The sequence below is a fragment of the Epinephelus fuscoguttatus genome, linkage group LG16, assembly GCF_011397635.1.
Source record: "Epinephelus fuscoguttatus linkage group LG16, E.fuscoguttatus.final_Chr_v1".
Taxonomy (NCBI): Eukaryota; Metazoa; Chordata; class Actinopteri; order Perciformes; family Serranidae; genus Epinephelus; species Epinephelus fuscoguttatus.
Window position 1 is genome coordinate 29,229,709 of NC_064767.1, and position 22,582 is coordinate 29,252,290.

At 39.9% G+C, this 22,582-nt stretch overlaps 1 protein-coding gene across 1 annotated transcript in view; it reads right to left on the reverse strand.

Annotated features, from left to right (window-relative positions):
• The window catches only part of wdr11 (WD repeat domain 11), a 62,717-nt gene extending 42,511 nt beyond the window's left edge, over positions 1-20,206 (reverse strand). The window contains exons 1-9 of the mRNA XM_049600115.1: positions 19,994-20,206; positions 18,819-18,930; positions 15,427-15,580; positions 15,047-15,220; positions 14,491-14,692; positions 8,299-8,464; positions 4,192-4,294; positions 3,332-3,530; positions 2,174-2,274 (exon numbers count right to left, since the gene is read on the reverse strand). Of these exons, the coding sequence (XP_049456072.1) occupies positions 2,174-2,274; positions 3,332-3,530; positions 4,192-4,294; positions 8,299-8,464; positions 14,491-14,692; positions 15,047-15,220; positions 15,427-15,580; positions 18,819-18,930; positions 19,994-20,079 (1,297 nt within the window). The 5' untranslated portion in view covers positions 20,080-20,206. The remainder of the gene's footprint in view (positions 1-2,173; positions 2,275-3,331; positions 3,531-4,191; positions 4,295-8,298; positions 8,465-14,490; positions 14,693-15,046; positions 15,221-15,426; positions 15,581-18,818; positions 18,931-19,993) is intronic.
• Positions 20,207-22,582: the final 2,376 nt, after the last annotated feature.

The window sequence follows — 22,582 nt, forward strand, 5'->3', positions numbered from 1 at the left end:
TCGACATAAATCTATTTTGCTGATTTCATTATATTTCCCGAACCAGATAGTCATAAAATGCAATGCCAGTTTTCACCATAAATATAAGCTGCAGGTACTTTAATATTTTCAAAGACCTAAACACATTATTTCTTACTGAGGCATGGATTTTGATGGCAATGCTTTTCACAATCAGAGAGTTAATGACTACATTTTATATGTTCTAAATGGGCAATCATTTCCTTTTGTGTATTTGCTGCAGAGCTATATGCAATAGCCTTGGAGTTATAATTGGCAATGGTTGAAAAATCCATTTGGTTTTCATCTCATGCACCATATGAGCCTTCTATACATTGGAAATGTAATGTCTCTCTAAATGAGCGTCATTGCAGCTTGAAGACATAATAAAATAGGAGCATGAGGGCATAACTCCAAACAAACCAATACATCAATAAAAACAAACCATACATACAGCAGATTTCTAAATGCAGCAAATAAAAATATGCAATCAAGGCGATTGCTGTTTTCTAGGTGGCAGCTTTTGCCCATAGAGATGATAGATGATCAGTTTGCCGTTACCCTCTAATGCCCTTCTTTTGTCAGCTAATCAGCATCAGATTTTAACAACAAGCTTGCTTTTCACAAAATTTTAGCAACCTGCAGGCCAGTGACATTCCCTCATAACAAGAGCTTTAGTCAGCAACTGTCAGGCAGAGCTGTTCCTCTAGGCAGTAGCTAGCTCCAATCTGTGTGTGTGTGTGTGTGTGTGTGTGTGTGTGTGTGTGTGTGTGTGTGTGTGTGTGTGTGTGTGTGTGAGAGAGTTTGAGGGGAAAGACAGCAAAATCCTCCCCTCTTATGCCAGCATAACTACTACTGCTCCACCTCCCTAAGGCCCCCTGCTCTCTGGCAGTTTGACTCTCACTGAATACAACTGACAAACATGAAAAAAACAAAACAAAAAAAACCCAAAGAGAACAAAAGAAAAAAAAAGAGTCCTGCATCTCATTACTATTTTATACCCATATTCATCTTTTGACAGGCAGCTCTGTTCTAAATCAACAGGGAGGAGAGAAAGAGAGGGTGAGTGGAGAAGACCAGAGAGATACAGAGAGATAGAAATACATCATAAGCAAAACGATGAGATGGTAAAGTCACAGAAGTGAAAGAGAGGAAGGACCAAGCACCCACGGGACTCCGCTAAGACTGGAGAGTAACGCTGGCCTGTGTTGTGCGCGGAGGAGAAACCAGCAGTCACACATTAAGGCAGAAAGTGAAGGGGTGCCCTGAGGCCCACACAACTAACCGAGGTACAACAAAAGATATAAGAGGGCCCGGTGCACACAAACACTCACACACACAACATGTACACACACAGACACACATAACTAAATCTCCTTCATTCTTTTTAGTTTTCACATTTTCTGTCAAAAATGAAAGTCGTCCTTCTTCAGAGGATGAAAAAAGTGAAAATTATATACAGTGGATAGAAAATTAATACACTCCCTTGAACAATTTTCACATTATGTTGACCTACACCTTGAAATTAAAATGCAATAAATTCATTAATTTTTCCTACTAATCTACACACACTCAGCCATTTCAAAGTGAAAAACTCATTATGAAAATCTTCTAACATTAATAAAAAATAAACAACTGCAACAACCTAAAGAGATCTGCAAAAACAACAAAATCAAAAAAAAGGGTAGAAGCCAGGAGTGGATATTGTTTAAAAAAAATATGCTACTTGTGTCAGTACGCTGAAAGACATACCAATAGCAATGGAGTACCTAATTTGATACCTTTTTATCTACTCTAATCGATAACCTTCATGTGAATGGAGCCATTCAGTTGCACAAAAGGCCTCCAGATGTCACAGGTGCGTAGTACCGTAATACTCTGGATCGTTTTGGCGGTCAGACATTGCTCTCTTGCACTCTTCTTCTAATTAAAAGGATTCCACTGCATTTATAGGGCATGTTGTCCATTTGGATCAAGACAAAACGAGTCCCAACATAACATGATATTTAAAACACTGCAACACGGCAACATGTAAAATCTTTGAAGGTGGTTGTAATTATTTTCTATCCACTGTATGTGACATTTAGCCTTGGAAATACCAGACTTGGTGATGTTATAGACCCCAACGTGTCTGGTGCTTGCTAGATGGTGTTGATGGTGTTGTGTGCAGTCGTACCAATCATGCTGTTAAGTGAGAGATCTTGAATCCTTTTCTGGTTTGGACCCAGAGGCGCTCCACAAAATGACACTGGGGAGTAGAGCGGCGAAAGACCCGAGCTGACACAGAAGGGGAGAGAGATTATTAATTAAATTCATTTTGAAAACACGGCACACATCCGTTATTGAAACCAAGTGAATGGGGAGTAATAAATGAATACTGCTTATTCAAATGATGAATGTGATCCGCCTTTTAATAAATTACTTGACCAGAGGGAGACAGCGGAATTCAGAGGGGATGACATGTCTACTGATTCCTTGTATTGATTAGATGCCGCTCAATACAAAATAGAGATGATTCAGAGAAAATTCATTTTCATGACTGCTGCAAACTGTGATGGAGTTAATACACTCGGGGCTTGACCTATAATTGAACAGGTACAGCAGAGTGAAATGTTCTACTCTAAATAACTCATTTTAATTTATCTCTACAAGCTTGGCGCGTCGTGACACAACCTCACAGTGAAAATGTAATAATTCATGTCAGTATATCAAACCTGGGCCAATCCATCTTTTCAGGATTTGTTTTAAAACACTCAGCACAGGAATGTTAAAACAACCACAAAGAAACATCGGATTATCAATTTACTGTAGCTCGAAACACAATTGTCAACATTTCAAAAGTCCCAAAATAGAAAGCAAGCTGTCTGGATCTTCAGAGCAAATAAATTCAAACAAGACTAGAATAAGATAATTCATCACAAAGAAGCAAAAAGCAAAAGCATGCCATCCCTGTTTAATTCAGTGCTGTGGATTTATCTTGTTTGCCCAAAATAAATTTTGGTTTTGGCTGCTCACAGGCAGACAAACCTCTCTCTGCCTCACACGGGAAGCCAACTTAAGAGAGAAATACAAAACTGTCTCCTCGACAGCAGCAAGGGAGTGCTCCATCAAAGGGAAGCAGGGCTCATCATGATAGCTTAACTCTGTGCGCCCCCCACCTGCGCTACTCACTAAGAAGACTAAATTTAGGTCAGAGGATTATTTCGTTTAAAGTCAGTTTAAGTCACTTTACAAAGTGTTCAAACTTTTAACCGTTACCTCTCCCTGCTATTTCAGCCACCACCTAGAAAAACTGTGGCTTTGCAGAATTATCTGTGTGTGTCTCTGTGTGTACCTTGGATTGATAGCAGCCCTGCCTGTGTGGGCTTTGAGCTCCCACAGCATGACTCTCCCATCGCTGACCATTAGCCCAGCGTTGTTTTCATTGACAGGGCAGATGACCATGCGATATGGCCGAACTGTCTTGGTGACTCGGATGGCATCACACTGAGAACGCAGGTCGTACATGAGCTCGTAGACATTCTGCTCTGGGTCTGAGGGAGAAAGAAAGTTAAGAAATCGAAGGAGATAAGGGTGGTGAAAAGGTAGGGAGAGACAGCATGAGACGGTGGGGGAGTGGATAAAAAAGAACAGTTGTGTCGGAGCAAAATGGTGAACACGGAAGAACAAAAAGGGAGAAAATATGGAAAAGGACATTAATTAAATGTTAATAATAAAGGGAGTAAAAGCAAAAAGAAGAAGGGAAGAGGATAATAAAGGGAGAAAGTGTGATTGAGAGGCCGGTGAAGACAATTTTTGTGTAAGCGTGAGAGGACAGAAGAGAAGCAGAGCAGAGAGATATGCGGAAGGATTTAAGGAGATAAGAAAAAAAGACAGGAAATAAGCAAATAAATGACTCACAGAAGGAAACGGTAGGAAAAAAGAAAAATGAGAGGCATGGAAGAGATAGCAAGAAGTGAGGAAGAGAGATTCTGCAACAATGGACTCCCATTGGCCTATAACACTAAGCCAAAGATAAATGAGACAGCAAGGGGCTAAATGCCCACTGGTGCATAGAGGAAGGCTACAGGCTGACTGCAGTGCAGTTTGGCTGAATAGATGATGACTGGGAGATAACACAGGAGTAAGAGTGGTTTTTATAATACAGCTAGCATGTACTGTACGTGTGTGTGTGTCTCTGAAGAGGTTTCATACCTGCTGCTTCCTCTGGAGTGGTAGTGGAGCGACACACTCGGAGTGTGATACACCCATTCTCATGGAGACAGTAGAGGGCATCCCGCTGAGCGCAGGGAATCACCTACACAGAGAGAGAGTGAGGGAAACAAGTGACTATCTGTGTCAGTCTTTTGAAGACTTGGTGTTTAACAGCTGGTACTGATGTTTTCTCTTAGCTCTGCATCAATGTGTATGAGTATAATTTTGTAACTAAGTACAAACATATGTAAACAAAAGATGAATCAAGCTATAAGCCCTTATGTCAGTTTGAAAAAGACTAGTAGACTTTTATTTGTTGCTCATCACACATAATTACAATTAGAGCTGCAACCAATGACTGTATAATAAAGATGGGTGACATGACAGCTCTGCAAAAGTGAAGCCAACACATCTCAATGGCCCCCTGGTGGCTGGCTGCAGTATAGGTCATAAACCCTGCCCCCTTAATGTTAGTGGATGGTACATGGGCCACATTTTTCCCAACAATACTTTCTGTTATTTTAGGTAATTCTTATTTATCACACTGTTCATTTATCTGATATGTTTGGTTTTATTTTGTTATTTGATGCTACAATAAGGGGGTCTGACATCATGACTGACAGCTGTATATACCAATTAGTACTCGATACCATGGCTTCACTTTCTGATCTCTGCTGCGCAAACTCTGGCTCCAAAAGCACAAGATGGCAGCATCTGTATTCAGGATGTTTTGGTCTCGCTTTTGTACAGTAAAAGGAAGCAGAGACGCATTGTTCATCTTGATATACAATCTATGGCTGCGACTAACACCTATTTTGATCATTGATTAATCTTCTGATTATCTGTTTTAAACGATAATTTAATTGTTCGGTGATAACAAGAATGTCCATCAGAACTTCCCAATGACCAAGGTGACATATTCATACTGCATCTTTTGTCCAACAAACAGTCCAAAACCAGAAGAGATTAAATTTCCAGTAAGGATACAAAACATGCTCAAAATGGAGAAGCTGGGTCCTGGGAACCTTTGGTAATTTAACTTGAAAAGTTGACTTTTTATTGTTGACGACTAATCGATTAAGTGTTTCAGCTTTAGACAGAATAAAAAACAATATTATTCATTATGCGCACGTGATAATGAAAGTATTCTGGCTCAGTGCACTCTCAATGGATGAAACAAGCATAGGGCATCCATTCCGAGACGCCTGTGTGTACAAGATCGATTACACTGAGCAACATTGTTAAGGTGAAAAAAGTTCAGTATATTATCAGATTTCAGTGAAACAGATTTTGAGTTGAAGAGGGAGTTGCAGCGTACAGTTTTATTGATTATATGGCATTTTCCGTTTATCATTTTTTGTGTGTTTCTTTTTTAACTAATCATTTTAAATCCCGATCGGCACCCCATAATTGCATTAGATGTACAGCCACTGACTGTGTACCTGATTAATTGGCAACTCTGTGTACACTGTGTATGTGCCAAGTCTGACCATGTGTGGTATAAATGTATCTATATTTCCGTGTCTTTCCTTGGCTCTTGGAGCTTCTATACTCCATCCTGGACTTTTGCTGAAGTCGTGTCATCAGTCATGCAAATTGGCTGTGTGACAAGCACTTTATAACACTTAGAGAAGGGAGGCGTTGGCTGGACAGAGCCTGGGCGGCTGAGTAATACCCCCCTACTGCTGCTCTGTGACTTTAGGACTTACTCCTTGACTACAAAGACTTGTTCTCCGCCTTTGTTCTGTTTAACCATGGATACATTTATTAGAACAAGATCACTGACAACCCAAAATAAGTATGATTTATGGAAGTTCAATAAAATATAGAACAGAACACAATTACACATGCACGGAAAATGTCAACTGACTGTAGTCATAAAATGAGGAACATTTCACTGGTCCATGCATGTGCATACAGGCACATTTCAAGGTTATATATATATATATATATATTCAAAGGGCATATCATGTTTCAAACAGAGTAGAAACACCACTGTGAAAATCATGAGAACTACTCAGTGTAATGACAAGCCTCCACAATGGTCATTCGTTCACAGACAGACACAGAGCTGGGAGTGAGAGCAGAGTGAACAGAGCGGCATTAAGAGACAGTTTCTGTTCCATTACTGGCTCTGCAGCCGTGACAAATCCTCTATCTAATACCCCCACAGCATTCATCAATTTCCAATTAGAAATCCAGACTCCAAAAGAAGGGAATTGGCACCTAAAGGTCAACGGTGCTGTTGAAAGTGACGACAGAAAGGAACAATAAGTCAGACAATATGTAGGCTGGTGAGATTTCTTTGCTGTAGCTAAGGACAGCACAGCTCTGTTGTGCAGTCGTAAGACCTTGATGAGGTGAGTGCTGAGAGGGAGGAAGAAAAGTAGAGAACTTTATCATTCCCGGCAGGGGGAATTGGCTTCCTGGAAGAATCATCCATATAAAAACTAGAATTACCGCCTTGAGGTTATAAACCCTCACCTACCTGTCTAACAGTTTACATTCATGTCTGTCAGGACTCATATAATAAAAGTATTGAAGACTTTAATTTAAAGAAAATTATGACTATATTAACATGTACAATTCCACAGAATAATTTCCAGTGAGAAACATGCTGTCCTTACTGAGAGACTACATTTACATAGTAGTAGAGAGGACTGAGAGAGCTTTGTCACATGGTGCAACAACAATCACCCAAAGTTCAATATCAGCAAAACCAATGAGCTTGTGGTGAAGAACCAGAGGAACAGCACAGAACACAGTTGTAGCCATGATAGTTGACAATACTTTCAATATGGCTATTTTTGCGAAGACGCTACAAATTCTAAAACATGGATGCTTCACACATATCTTCAACAAAGCAGCGCAGAAGATCTATAAATTCAGCACAGTTTAAAGGTGGACACCCAAGATTAGTGTCACCAATTCAGCATCTGACTAAAATACTACACTGAGTGTTCAATAAAAAAAGAACACTTTAATGTCACAGTGAAACTGACGAAGGACTAAGGTAACAATAGTCATGTTAGCTGAGGCTAGCTAGCTTTACATTCATGAGGACAGGCCAGTATGAAATTACTATGATTTCAAAAGCATTGCATATATCCCAGCAGAACAGATGAGAGAAACATATACATTCCTTTATTGGCGGTGCTATGTTGCACTACATTTTCAATAAAGACAGAAGCCGTCTTCTTCTTCTGGTGGCAGCCCAACTCTAGGCTTCCTGTAACAATAGCTCTTACAGGTACATCAAACGTGTGTGCGTGGGATCACATTGTAAGTGACCAATCACAAGAGGGCTAGCACCTCTCTTGGTTTGACTGATTCATGCGTACAAATCTTTGAGAGCAGAATGAACCTGTAGGAGTGTGTATGCCAGCCAGCACTCGCCAAGCAGACACATTTGCGCGCCTGATGGCTCTGTGCTCTTGCTACATTCCCTCTCCTGATGTTTTGTTTCTCGCTCGCAGCTATCTGTACAACTCTCAGCTGTTGAATTGGTGCACGAGTGCTTATATCGTGCAAGTGTTCATCCCTGAGTCCAAATGGATGTTCATGCCAAATCTGAAGAAATTCCCTCCAGGCGTTCCTTAGATATCGCTTTCCCAATATAATATACTCATGGACAGGAGGACATTAAAACAAATTGACTCTGACTACAGCTGTCACCTGCACTGAGGCCTAAAATTTCAAGTTTTTGTGGAGCCCTTCAATTAGTGCAATGAATGTAGAGACTGCACTGGGTTTGTTTGAGTGGAGGGAAAGATGGAGCATGTTAGAGCAAGACAGAGCAGCCAACCTTCATTTATCTCACCCAGACAAATCTAGATGTCAGTGCAAACATTTTGTCTTAATATGTACTTTCCAAATGTGAGCGGAAATGTCTCTCCATCACACGCCAACCTGTTCCAAAAAAGGACAGAGAGCTGACAGAATTCTGACCTTGAAAAATTCATGCAATTTTAAATTTAGCCACCTTCTTTCCACCAAAAAACTAGGTGAACTCTTTTCAGGTTTGAGATTTAGACAAACTTTGATTCCGTCAAGCTTCACAGAGTTCCCTATTACACAGGTTTTGCTCTAAATGTATGCCGGTCTCACCTGAATAAACGGCACCCCAGAGCGCTCAATGGCCACCACACCCACTGTCTGACTAAGCTCCAGATCCAGGATGAGGATCTCTCGGGGATAAAGCAGCAGCATGTGGTTCCTCTTGGATGGCAGGTAGGACAGCTGCAGACAGTCGTTCAACGTCACCGCCTCCGCACTACAGCACCACAAAGAAGAGGAAGGACAGGAATGCACACAGAGTAGAAAAAGGAAATGAATATCAATGTCAGGATTTGAACTTGAATATTTTTGGCATGTGCCCCCCCCAAAAAAAGCCAGGGCACATTTATTTATTTATTCTTTGATAAATTCATGTATTCCTACATTTGCCCACTGTTTGCATATTGTTTTAAACTCAATACACTGCAAAGTAGACATGTCTGAAGATGCAAAATCTACATTTTAATGACTAGAAATGAAGCTCTAGTTTACAGAATGTATTGGAATCATATTCAGCAGACACATCACCAAAGATATAATAAGACTCTGCTGTAACAACACACGCATATGAAATATGCAAATACACCAATGTGATGATGGATGAGGAGGTCTTAAAACAAGTTTAATAAAAACTGTCTCATTTCTAAGATCAACTTGATCTTTATTCATGTCTTCCCATACAGAAGGCTGAATAAATTAGTTATTACTGGTGTGGCCTCTGTGAGTCAAAAGCAAATGAGGGAGAACTTAAAAGTGAATTTGGCCTAATGATGGGAGGCTGATGAATTAAGCAGCTATTGGCAGCGTCAGACAAAAATCCCTTCCATTATTCTGAGTGTGCTAAAAATGTACAACTAAGTTTGTTTGCTTGAAGTTCTTTCATGTGTGTTTAAATTAATTACAAACACTATAATTCATGGCAGCAGCCAGGTTAGATCTCTCCACATGACAACAAAGCAGTCACAAATACCTAGCGGTTCCATCAGGAAGAAACCGAGGGCTGATTTTCACAGAATTTATGAGCAGACCCATGACCATATCTCATTCCTACAGCTTCATCCCATTAGGTCACCGTGAGATCAAATAAAGGGGAGACAAACTTTATAACGCAATGGAGATCATTATCATCTTGGGGAAAGCGCAACAGATAAAATGGACCCTATGGGGGAACCTTTAGGAGCTGCTGAGCTAAATCACAGTTACCAGCTTACTGAAGTCAGGCGAGGCAGAGATAGAGGCTGAACTGTCTGAGTCACCAAAGGCAAAACATCAGAAAGAAACAGTGAAAGAGAATTCTGCGTCTTAGATGCAAAAGAAAGAAAGCGACGGAGCTTCAGAGAGAAAAAGGGAAAAACAGAAGAAAAAGAAGAAAAAGTCCTGTAACCTCAAACCCTCACAAAATATTCAGCTGTACAATCTCCAAAACATCACACGTTCCTTACATCTCTCTTTCTCTTTGCTGTGAATTAGGCATGAAGGTTGCAGCCATCTGTGCATAATGCATAGTTATACATTGCTTCATGCACATATGTGCACACACAAAGTGTGAATTGGACAAAGTGTATTTGATAGCACAGGAAGCATCAGAGGACTGAGGTTTTTGCAGAACTTCCAATCTCCTATTGTTTAATCATGTTGAATAAACATAAATGACCCAGAGGATATTAAAATCAAATAGGGTGTTTATACATTATGTAGTGACTTCAGCTTCAGCTTCTGATTTCTAGACAATACCGAATAAATTCACTTGAATCAACTTGATACTGGCAGGCAGGGGTGCATAAATCACGACTCTGGCTTGGATTTGCACATGAGCAACAAATGTGTACATAATGAGGTTTTATAACTGAGGCCCACCAGACTTGGCTAAGAGGAGACCATCAGCAGCTGGAAATGGCAGTGAGGACAAAAAAAAGAGATGAAACTTAACATCTTAATCTCAAAAATCAACCCAACATCTAAAAACTCAGTAAACTTTGCCTACTTCAGTTGGTCGTGCCCTTCTTGAACTCCAGATCGCTGAAAATCTGCCAACATCTCAAAAATAACATTGGAGACAGTTCCTGGCAGTGAAATGAACATTCAATGCACGGGCGACAACTCTAGTGGACATTCTTGCAGTCAGCATGCCAATGGCACACTCCCTCAAAACATGTGACATGGGTGGAACTGTGTTATGTGATAAAAATTGTGACCATCCCAAGGCACACCTGTGTAGTGATGATGCTGTTTAGTTGCTGATATGCCACACGTCAGGTGAGAGAGGTGCTCACTCACATGGATGTCAACAAATTTGTGACCAAAACGTGAGAGAAATACACTCACCGGCCACACCTGTTCAACTGCTTGTCAATACAAATAGTGAATCAGCCAATCACATGGCAGCAACTCAATATATTTAGGCATGTAGACATGATCAAGACAACCTGCTGAGGTTCAAACCGAGAACTAGAATGGGGAAGAAAGGTGATTTAAGTGACTTTGAAGGTGGCATGGTTGTTGGTGCCAGACGGGCAATGCCAGATGGTCTGAGTATTTCAGAAACTTTCATGTACAACCATCTCTAGGGTTTACAGAGGATGGTCCGAAAAAAGGCAAAAGTGACTTGTTGAAGATGATAAAAAGGTCACAAGTATTCAAATAGCCACTCGTTACAACCAAGGTATACAGAAGAACATCTCTGAACAAGCAATGCGTCGAACCGAAGAAGCAGATGTGCTACAGCAGCTGAAGACACACCAGGTGCCACCGTATATCTTTTGAGTGCATAAAAAAGTCTTAGATCTTAAACTTAACCCCGTGAAAAATAGGAGCAATACAAAAGCGTTGCGCTTCAAGTTTTGTTCAGTGTTATTAAAGTTCTTTTAAAGTCTTTGATATTATCTATGGCCTGATTGAACCTCTATATATAATGGCTTCATCATTATAGCCAGAGTCCATAATTACCACACTAGCTTCAAATTGCCTACACACACACGCACGCACGCACGCACGCACACACACACACACACACACACACACACACACACACACACACACACACACACACACAAGATTCACAGGAAACAATGCATGTTGTTACCAAGGTTATAATGACTTATTCACTCTTTAGTGTTAACTCTCTCAACACCATGTCAGAGGTGTATGAGGTTTGTGCTAATGCAAACAGAACATCCTACTGTCGCTTCACATTAAAGGTGTTTGACTGGCGAAACACAAGGTGGCTTTTTTAAGACGCAATCACAGGAACTACAGTGTATTTGTCACTGTGGTTAGTACATTTTTATGCGAGCAAAAAACATGACCTCTGTCATTTTGTGCAGTTTCTTGTCAGCAGATTAAACTAGATCAGCTACAGTGAGCAGTTAGATGGGAGAGTCAGAGGCAACATGATGCACACCTATAAATGCTCAACAGAGTAAACAACTTGATTGCGCCCTGCTGTGTGGAAAACTACTCTTGCTGCGTGCAGCAGGAATTGATGAAAAAATGTTGATTATTGTTTGACTGACTTCTTTATTGAAGCAACATGAGTTTGTTTGGTTACACTGCAGACAGGTTCAACAGCAGCTCTTCTGTTGAACAAACAGCTAACTAGCTGCTAAAGGAGTGTTTGCTGCCCCCTGAGACCTTTAGAATTAAACCTGACGTGCTGTTACCACGGTAACCAAGGGCGACTGAAATTTTAAGGAGAAACGTTAATAAATAAACAGATAACACATATCTGACAATTCAAAAATATCAATAGTTTGTCCATGTGTGTTTGTTTATTAACAGGCGTGCTTGAGTGTGAGTGTGAAGCCAATGTCTATTACCGTGATGAAGGGGCCAAATCTCTGCTGGCTAGCAAACAGATTAATGGATGCCTGATGAGACACTAATGTTCATGATATATTACTATATTCAACATGCTTCTGATAACAGTCTGAGAGAGCAGACTCGTGTTTAAACCTCCCATCTATCAACCAAAGGCAGACAGAGCCAAAGAGGAGAGATACTGTTACACTGAACATGATAAACACCCAAAAACCGACACGCAGACAAAAGCAGACTGATGGAATACAGCATTTTCCAGAGCAATTACAAGCGGCGTGAAAGGTGAGTGAAGAAGGTGTCAAACACCAACAGAAGACACAAAGACTGAAACGGACCCAATGAGAGAGTCGAGAGAGAGACAGAGAATAAAGACGAGTAAGATTAATGGAGTGTTTGTTATTAGAGCTGGTTGAGTAGGTGGACAGAGGCCGGGGTGCTGCAGCTATAAATAAGCCCATCTGACAGTCACAACCGCTCAGGCAGGAAGCTGCCAGCACATCAAACAAGCCTTTGGTTCCTGATCCGCTGCAACTTTTTTGAAAAGTAATGTCTCGCACAATTTCACAAGTTTGTCACTTAATGGCATAAAAATGAAGATAGTCGATACTTCTTGTGAGCTGCAGTGTTAAAAAGATGTGGGGTCACAAAACATATTAAAGAGGCTAAATCCTTCCCTCCCTTAATGTGAGGCTCTGTACTGACTGTGGCAACAAATTTCCTTGGACAAGGACAATAACAAAATCTATCCCTCTATCTTTTGGGGACTATCCCGAGACACTCATACAGAAAGAGATTTTTTTTTTAATCCTCTTATTTTTGTTTGTATCCAGGATTTGTTCTTATTTTGTTAATACCCATTGATTTCTGTGACTCAAAAACATTTTTTTTCTTCTCTTCAGTCAGAGAAAATTCAAGAGAAGATTCAAGAGCATTCTTACCAAGATAACAAAAGACATCTTGTTGTCACAGTGCACAGATTGTTTGTCCAATGCAAGGAAACACAAGTTTAAACTATAAATATAAACGCACATCATAGAATCAAATTCAGATTACTATATGTTTTAGAGTAATTATCATAATTGGATTATTAAATCTGTGGGCTATAGAAATACTTTTGGTCCATTTCTCCCAATAACCTGTATTGAATTCCTGAATGGCATTGCTGTGTTTTTGATTTTCCTGTAACTCCAGGACGAGAGAAAATTCCATTTACTTAGCGTTTATTTTGATTAACCATTTGGTGCATCTGCAGTTTAGTTATCTTATTTTTCTCTGAACTGAAAATTGAGAGAACGTATAAGAGAAATTTAGGACAATGTTGCTGCATGAGGCCTCAATTTTGAAAAAAAAATGTATATATATACGGTAGTCACGGCAAGAGAAAAAGTATATTTTGACCCCATTTGAATTACACATATAATGTCTTGATGATCTTTTAAATTGACATACACTATATGGCACAATTCAAACAGAATAACAAAATGATATGTCTCTTGCTGTTGACTACTGCAAACAATTGAAATGAGGTCAAATAGAAGACACTGGACAGGAAGGGACTTTGCCTCTCTATAAATCTGTCAAACTGCCTTTATTTATCAGCAGACCTTTAGATAGTTGACGTGACAATTTCAGCCCCAAAGAGCTATAATCTTAACCTGGTCAAATCAATCACTCTAAAATCTTGATGGAAAAAAAGCAAGCTGAACACAAAACTCTACACTTACATGAAATGACCAAAAAAGGTCTTCTATCCAAAATCTGCTATAAAAACATAATTTCCAATAGATGCCTCGGGTGTGATAAATAGTTTTGTCTTTCTGTCATATCTATCTCCTCCCAAACAGACAAGCTGTCACGATTCACTTTCAACAGGTCAGTGAAGTTGCTGAAAAAATGACAAGAACAGCACGAGTTACAGGGAGAGAAGAGAACTGTATAATTGGCATTTCAACAAACCGAGATGCAGACAGGCTATGCCATGGCATTGTGTTCCCTAGACTGCATCTTTTATACACACAAACAGGACATGTTTTGTGCCTGAATATGTTGTCCAGCAGCAGAGGACATAACATCATTAACACATGCTGACAGGTGCAGATTCACTACAGGTCGAGGGAACATAAATACACTTTGTATCTGAAGATGCCCTAAGCCTAAAATACTGTTTGACAAAATGATCACTTGAATCTGTCTGAATAAAACTCCACTGAGGTGACCCTGAGCAATGCCTTTCAATAACAGCTGCTGGAGCAGAACTTTAAGGGACCTTACTTATAATGCAGACCAGGTTGTGAGAGATTGACTGATACTTGGGCAAGAGTCTGGCAGACAGATTTTTTAAAAAAAATGGTTTAAAATATGAAATAGATTCATTTAAACATTCTAAACCACAGTTTTGAAAGTTAATTCTAATTTCGTGGCTCTTACGTGGGTTTTTCATTGGTGATGAGCACTTTGACCTTGTTGAGGGCCTTCTTGGCACCAGTAGGTGCTGGAGCAGCAGCAGGGGCAGGTTTGGTGTGGGCAGGGCTTGCATGGGGGCTGGCAATGTAGACCTTCTTGCCAGCGCTGCCCGGTGGTTTGGAGTGGGTAAAGTCTGTGATAAAGACTATTCCTTCGCTGGTCAGCACTGCCAAGAAAGATTAAAAAAAACAACAAAAAAAAACAAAAACATTATAAAGATGCATAAGCTTGTCAGAGTGTCAGGTTTGTGTTAACAGTGCATCTGTCACTTGTGAAAATATACATTTCCCATTATCTCTGCTTTTTCAATAAAAGTACAGCATGGGAAACAAGATGTTACCAACAGTCAACAAGGCTAGAAGCCTTGCCAATCTCTAAAGGTGGCACAGTGGTGAATCGTAAATTTAGTAGCTGCAGTGCAATATAGAGATGCGTATGTGTGGGCAAGAAAATGAAAAAAATGAACTGGTGAATAAACATAGGCTGAGTCAGATTTTTGGACAAGATGTTGTTCACCTACACGCCATGTTGGAGGGGTCAAAGGGGTCAAAAGAAAAGGAGAGGATGTTCTCAGCATAGCTCTTCTTCCACAGCTTGGTTCCTGTGTCTCCGTTCCACAGTACAATGTAGTTGGGAGGGTGGACAGCTAACAGCAGATCACGAGACGCATCCTGATTCCATAACCACTCCAAGTCTGGCAGAGAAAGAGCAAGACAGAGAGGAGGATGTGGGAATGGAGAGAATGGAGGCGTAGTAAGTGCCAGAAGGAAAGACAGAGAATGATGGTAAGAGCATCTTAATGAAAACAAATAGCCAACAACGGAGCAACAGTTCCAAGTTTCTCCTTGGCAGTGCTGCTCAGTGCGTACATGGGGAGGGGGGTCTTGGAAGATCTCTTACCCTGGATAGGTTTGGAATGCTCCTGGATCTCACAATGGGCAGTGCCACTGACCACATCCCACACTATGATCTTCCCCGAGGCATCTCCTGAAGCCAGCCGCAGACAGTAGGGAGAGCTCACGTTGTGGTAGTAGTTTTCCCTTGACCATTTCACCTACAAAACACAAAACACATGATGACTGAGTATCCTGACTGTAAATATTACAAAGTGGCATAGTTTGTGGACGGTCCAGTACAGGAGGTCTCTGCCCAGAACATCACTGCTGACCATTGGCGAGGTGAGGTGCCTGCAGAGAGCCCGAAGGATATTAAGAGACAAAACAGCCTGTTCACTAGGGCTGTCCCCTGAAAGTCAAAAGCCCTTTTTACACAGAGATCGCACCACATGGCTGCGACAAAGTCCCTTCTGCATGCCGCCTTTGCATTTTTAAACAGAACAGCGTGATATTCCCACCTTCAAGAGGTAGCATAAAAGGGGCTAAAGATTTAAGACCTGGGATTCTTTAAGGTGAACAGTCTTTTTTGGTGGGGGGTTGTCAGTGTGCAGTGTACTTCTGGGGACATTTCGGCCCCCAGAAGTCAGCAAAGTCAGCACTCCTCACTTTCAAGCTGCTCGAGGTAAAATCATTACATGACGTCAATTCGTCCAGCCCGCTCGATAAAGATGTCTGCGACAGGTAGGGACAGCTGCGGACCCAACCCAGGGTGAGTCTGAGTGAAATGGAGGCAGCTGCCTGGAGGAAGAGAGGCTTTGCCTGGCCAGGTTCCGAGATAACGTTACCTACTACGGAGAAGATCTCTATCCTCCACTTAAAAGTCGAGGAGGATCATCACTGCAACATAATACAATACAGTATTTGCCTTTAGTTTGATATCTAACGTCAACAAAAACTACTGTAACACGTTTCCGACCCCTCTTTAGCGTAGTTAGCACACATTAACTCAGAGGGCTAACTTGGCTTGGCGTGGAGGGATAACTTGGCTAGCAGTCACCCTGAACGTCCTGCCAAACCCCGTTTAAAAAACTGGCAGTTCAATAAAGTGCTGCTTGATAGTCTGTATGAGAAAAGGAACGAATAGTTAAATGTTCACATTAAACAGCCAAATCCATTTCAACTGACAAAATTCTGAGTTGGGCACAGTCCTACTGTTCACACTGCTGCAGTCTGGCAGGCTAAGCACAAGTTCAGCTGCTGTACCAAGAGACTTCAGAGGGATTGTTTTGCTGAGGCTGTAAGACTGCTCCACTCATCCTCTGTACTCCACCATTAAAAATAGTTGTTTTATTTTCCCTGTGTCGCACAAAGGGACAACTTGCATTTCGTTGTGCAACCCTGTGTTGTTGAATTACAATGAATAAACCTTGAGTATCTGGCAGTCGCTATGGAAACATTGCATGACTTTCAAATCTTGCCATCTGAAACAGAAGAAAACTGGAGAAAAAAAGATGCAGAGCCAACAGGAAACACACGACATTGAAATGCAGCCAATGCAGGCTCTATACTTAAGACAAATGATTCTATGAACAAGCTGGTGTTTAAATAATTGATTATGTATGTGTATTTGTTGCCGAATAGACATACTCTTTACTGTGGCTACTTCTTTCTTTTTTTTTTTTTATTCTATTCAGCTAGATTTCTTGTGTGGTGCTGGGTGGTGAGGGATGGCATGCTGCTGTGGCTGTGGTGCTTTACAAGATTAAAGTGTGCTTTGGAGTGAGGAATGAAAGCTTCGGATTGAGCCCAGGCACTGATAATAACCGCAGAATTTACTGGCCATTATTTACCCTTCTACAAAACACACAAACATATATATATATATACACACACATACGCTAACGCACACGCACAAAAGGACTATCCATCAATGCAGAAGCAACCTTTATCAGTGTAGCTGGTGTTGGCTTACACAGCTGAATGTGTCTGCCAGGGAGGGATGAAAACAACTTAGCTCAAGGTTACAAAATGCTAACATCAGTAGTGGGTAATGAAACATTACTCAATCAGCAGGTTTGTGTTTGTGGTTCACCTGGGAAGCAAACAGTCTGCACGAAACTGGCAGGTATGCAAAGGACATAGTGTGACAAACAGTAGGTGCATTGCTAAAAATACGCTGGCTTGTAAGTTTAAAGAGGGAGCTAGAGTTTACTGGTATCATGCAATACACAGTAATATTTGCTTACTTAAACATTTGCACGTTTACATTATTGTCAATAAAATATATAGTGCCAATATCTTCATTTTTAAACCTAATCACCTTTTTTTGCCATTATCTGTCAAACTAATTGTCTTTCATTGTTAGAGAATAAGTAGATTTTTTCATCACAAACATTTCCTGTTCTATATCTAACCACTATTTGGGTGGTTTCTTGTAATGGCCTTCCTTCTGGCCTTGAGCAGGATTCTGACCAAGTAATTATCTTCCTTCAGCACCACTTACATTACACAGCCCAGGTATAAAAAAAGAACACTTCTTGGAGATTACACATCCTAATACCGCATTCAATATTGAATTCACTCTATCCTAGAATGGATCTATTTTTGGGGCCACTCCAGCAGGTAAGTGCATGATTTGCATCTATGATCACATTGCCTTCAGCATGCCTGTTGCCTTAAAAGTTGCTTGCTTTTTATGTAAGGTGTGTATGTAAGAAATTAGATTTTTCCAATTAATTTCTCTCCATTTATGCAAACTTTTAGATGCCTGCAGTGCTACATGATGACAAGATTCTTCTTCTGAAATCATGATGAAAGACTTGTGTTTTTGCTTCCAAGAATCAGGAGAAATAAAAAAGTTAAAAGGAAGTGAAACAACATAGTTTCTTTATCAAATGTATTACTGTTTAATTTAATCAGACCAAACTGTCGCATTAATTCTTTAACTTAAAAACAAAATAATCCACACTAAGTAGACAGTAATTTCTCTGTGGCCTTTTTATTCTTACAGACTTATTTATAAACAAGTATCATATTCTATTTTGCAGTCTGTGGAGCACAGCTGCAAACATTAGTCAATTCATTGATTAGTCATTCAAAAGAAAATTACTTGGCACCAGTTTTTTTTGGCAATTTATTGATTGTTCCACCCATTTATTTACGCAAACATGCCAAACATTTCCTATTTCAGCTTCTCAAATGGGAAAATTTGCTTTTCTTGTTTCTTTGATAGATAATAATGAGATTCCTTTTAGTTTGGATGATTAGAAATCATTTTGGGCTGTGGGAGATTGTGGTGGCATTTTTCACAAGTTTTGACATTTTAAAGACTAAAAAATTAATATTTTAATTAAGAAAATAACAACAGAGCAATCAAAAAAATGAAAATAGTCGTAGCCCTACTATGAGACATAAACAATGAACCGGGTGTAAAACAAGTTGACTTAGGACACTCACCTTGACCACATTGGCTTTGTGCCTCTCCAACACCTGGATGGTCTGAGCAGTCTTTGGATCGATGATGAGAATACTGGAGTGACATCCCTGAGCTATCAGCCCCTGCCAACCCCTACAGTAAATGACAGTCAGAGAGAATGATAGCGTGAAGAGGATAACAGATAAAGAGGAAAGTGAACGATGAGACAAGTGTGAGGGAGCGGAAAGTTCTTTCCACTTCGGATTAAAAGAGATGGTTTGTAAGTGGGACATTGAGATCACATAAAGCACATTTTGACATGTGAATTTCACATTTTATTTTACGAGCCAACATCAGTGATCATCGATCTACTCCATGTCTACATCTATCTTCATCTTTCATTGAGCATACAACGTCTGCATGCATCTTGGCCAGAAGAAATCCAGACTGCACAAAAATCACAACTCAATTCCACATCAACATTTAAAACTGAAATATAAACTGAAGCGTTTTTTTGTAAACACAGATTTTCAATTAGTTACTCCTGATCCAACAAGGTTATACAACTCACAGTCAGCTTTAGGAAGTGTGTAACTGCAAACCAACACAGGGGAATATTGGCAGGGGAAAAATAAAGAGTAGCTGTCAAATAAAGACTGCACTAACAAATATAATTACTTATCTAACATATAAGTAACATGCTGTCTGTTTGAGGTAAATAATATGCAGAATGTTTAAACTCACGCAGTGAAGTCTTGGACATCCGATTATCAATCATTGCAAAATGTAATAAATGAATGACTGCCAGCTTCCTGGACGTTAAACTTGACAATTGTCCAACCATTGTTGAAAATAGTCATATTTCTATTTATCACAGACCAGGCAATGCATTAGCTTAAAGTAGGTAACGCTGCAGTTCTAGTCTCTGCAGGACTATTATGGGAAGAAAAGGGTTAACGAACATCAGGCCCAGCAAACTGTCACATCACATCACATCACATGACACAAGACACCAAATATGTTTCTTTGTTTTGTTGTGACAAATCTACATTAACAGCATCAATTGTCGCCACCATCTTTCAGGCAGCAATGAAAGAGAACAATATAATAAAACGCGGACACAATTCAACATAAACATCGTCTGTCATTCGCGTATAGACTGACGATAAATAAACAAGCTACAAAATGATGCTAACGGCAGAGGTGCAGTACTCACCAATCTACTGCGGTTTTATTCTGCAAATTGAGAGTGCCAGTCAACGTCCGAGCCGCGAGCTTGATGTTAACAGTGTACGGAATCATTATTGTTGGTCGGAATTTATGCTACATTCACATTTGTTGACGAAAAGCTGCTACAGTTATTTAGCTTCGGTGATACGGCTCTGTGGACAATTCTAACAGGAAGTAAAACGGTGCTTGTAAATGGGATGCCGTGTGGGAACAAAACCCAGCGAAATAAGGTTCCACAAACGAAGCTCCACATCTTTTAACAGATGCTGCACACGTTTTATTTCCTTTTGTTTTTTTTAGAATACACCTGAAAATAAAGGGTTATCATATCATTTTATATGAATTTAACATTTCTTTAACACTCATTAGTGCCATAACAGTTTAACCACTGTAAAAGTAAAAAAAAATGGTATTGGATTTTGATATTTTGCTGTGCTTGTTTTTGCTAATATAGACTTCAATAAGGGAGGAGAGAGTACACATATATTCTTATTTAAGATCTTGGGAACTGTTATTGTTCCATCCTTAAAGGTCCAGTGTTTAAGATTTAGGAGGATATACTAACAGAAATGGAATATAATCTAACTTTGGAGTATACTATGCTGACCAGTATGGAGGACCAGAACTGCCAAAACTAAAAATAAATATATAAATAAATAAACAAGTCAATAAATAAATTCATATGCCATTAAATTGCACCAAAAATGTATAAAAAATAAATGTAGGCATTAATTAACTAATAAAATGCGTGTTTTCTTTTTACATGTACATTCCCTCACACATTCTTTGTACATTTACATTCCTACATACATTTTAACATTTACATTCCTTCACTCATTCTTTATACATTTACACTACTTCATACATTTACACTCCTTCACTCATTCTTTATACATTTACACTCCTTCACACATTCTTTGTACATTTACATTCCTTCAGACATTTAATACAATTTGTACATTTACATTCCTTCAGACATTTAATACAGTTTATACATTTACATTCCTTCCTGAATTCTTTTCACATTTACATTTCTTCATGCATGCAGAAAGGCACGAAGAAATGTAAATGCAAATGAGGGGGCTGTCCAAAGTGTGTCATGGGGGTGACACACTTTGGACAGTTGGTTGATTGACACCTGAGTGCATGGATCTACTATACATGCCTTGCTCCCCACAGCTTAGAGGAAACCTCAGTGGACTGTGATGGCTGGGGCCGCTGTATGTTCGGTCTCTGAGCTTCTCAGAGAGGCAGCAGACAGGTTGGAGGAGTTGGAGTAAGTATGAAATACTGAAATGTGATGTTTTTTCTTGCATCCATTCAAGATTTCTTGACTTAATTTCTTCATACACAGCATCCACTGCGGATGCAACATGTGGAGGGGAGGAAAGTCAGAGGAGCACAAGCATCTGTAGGTTTGCTAACGCTCAGCTCTTGGGGGTTTCATATCCACTAGCACAGGTTAGCTAAGCTAACCCATGGCTTAACCCAACTGTGGTGTTTTCACACATATTACTGCGCTGTCTTGGTCCACACCTGGCGTGCGAAATTGGTACATTTAAGTTCTTAAGGTTCGTGTTCACACACATTTGTTTTCATTCTGGTCCAAATGCCGCAGTGCTTGTGGAGAGTCCACTACAAATCTGCGTAGTTGTGTCTCCATGGTTTCAGTTTACTTCTCCTTACTTTTTAGCGCGTCTTTTTCCAGTCGCTTTTGCATCTTTTCTTGGTCAGTCGTCATGACTCTCCACAAGTACTGCGGGAATGTAAATGTACAAAGAAAAGACACATTTTATCTGTTAATTAATGCCTACATTTATTTTTTATGCATTTTGGTGCAATTTAATGGCATATGAATTTATTTATTGACTCATTTATTTATTTATGTATTTATTTTTAATTTTGGCAGTTCCAGTCCTCCATAGACCAGGTCCTCATCCATGGAGATCGCTATATTGCACCATCATGTTTCTAAAATGGCCCAGATTGAACAAACCAAACACTGGCTCTAGATAGGGCCATTCGCATTTTTGCATCAGCCACCATAGTTATTAGCCCCACCATGAGGAAAGTGTCGAAGAAACTTAAAAAAAAAATTCAAATCAACATGAAACTGCTTTATTCAGTAATTTTACTGGTTTGAATCACCAGGTTTGTTTATTTTGTAGAGGGGGAGACCTCTGCAGATAATTTAGTAATTTAGTAAAACCTTCAGAACCTCTTCTCATCTTAAGTTATCTGACAAAAAAAGCTAGCTCAGATTAGCAGGTGCTGGATAGCGGTTTGTCTCCAATATGCCAAACAGCATTGGAGAAACACTGATTTGTAATGTGAAAGTGCTTTATTCTGTGTTTTAGTTTATTCGGTGATTTCTTCAGTTTTAGATCAAAACTCTTGGTCCTTTTGTTTAAGAGGGGTAGAGACTTCTGTGGACAATTTGGCTCATGGTAAAAAAAACCTCCTGAACAATGAATGCTGAAGAAATTCTAACTAGGAGACGTTTCAGCTGGTCACAATCTGCAGTCCTCACCACTTGATGCTACTGAATCACCCAAATCTTACACACTAGACCTTT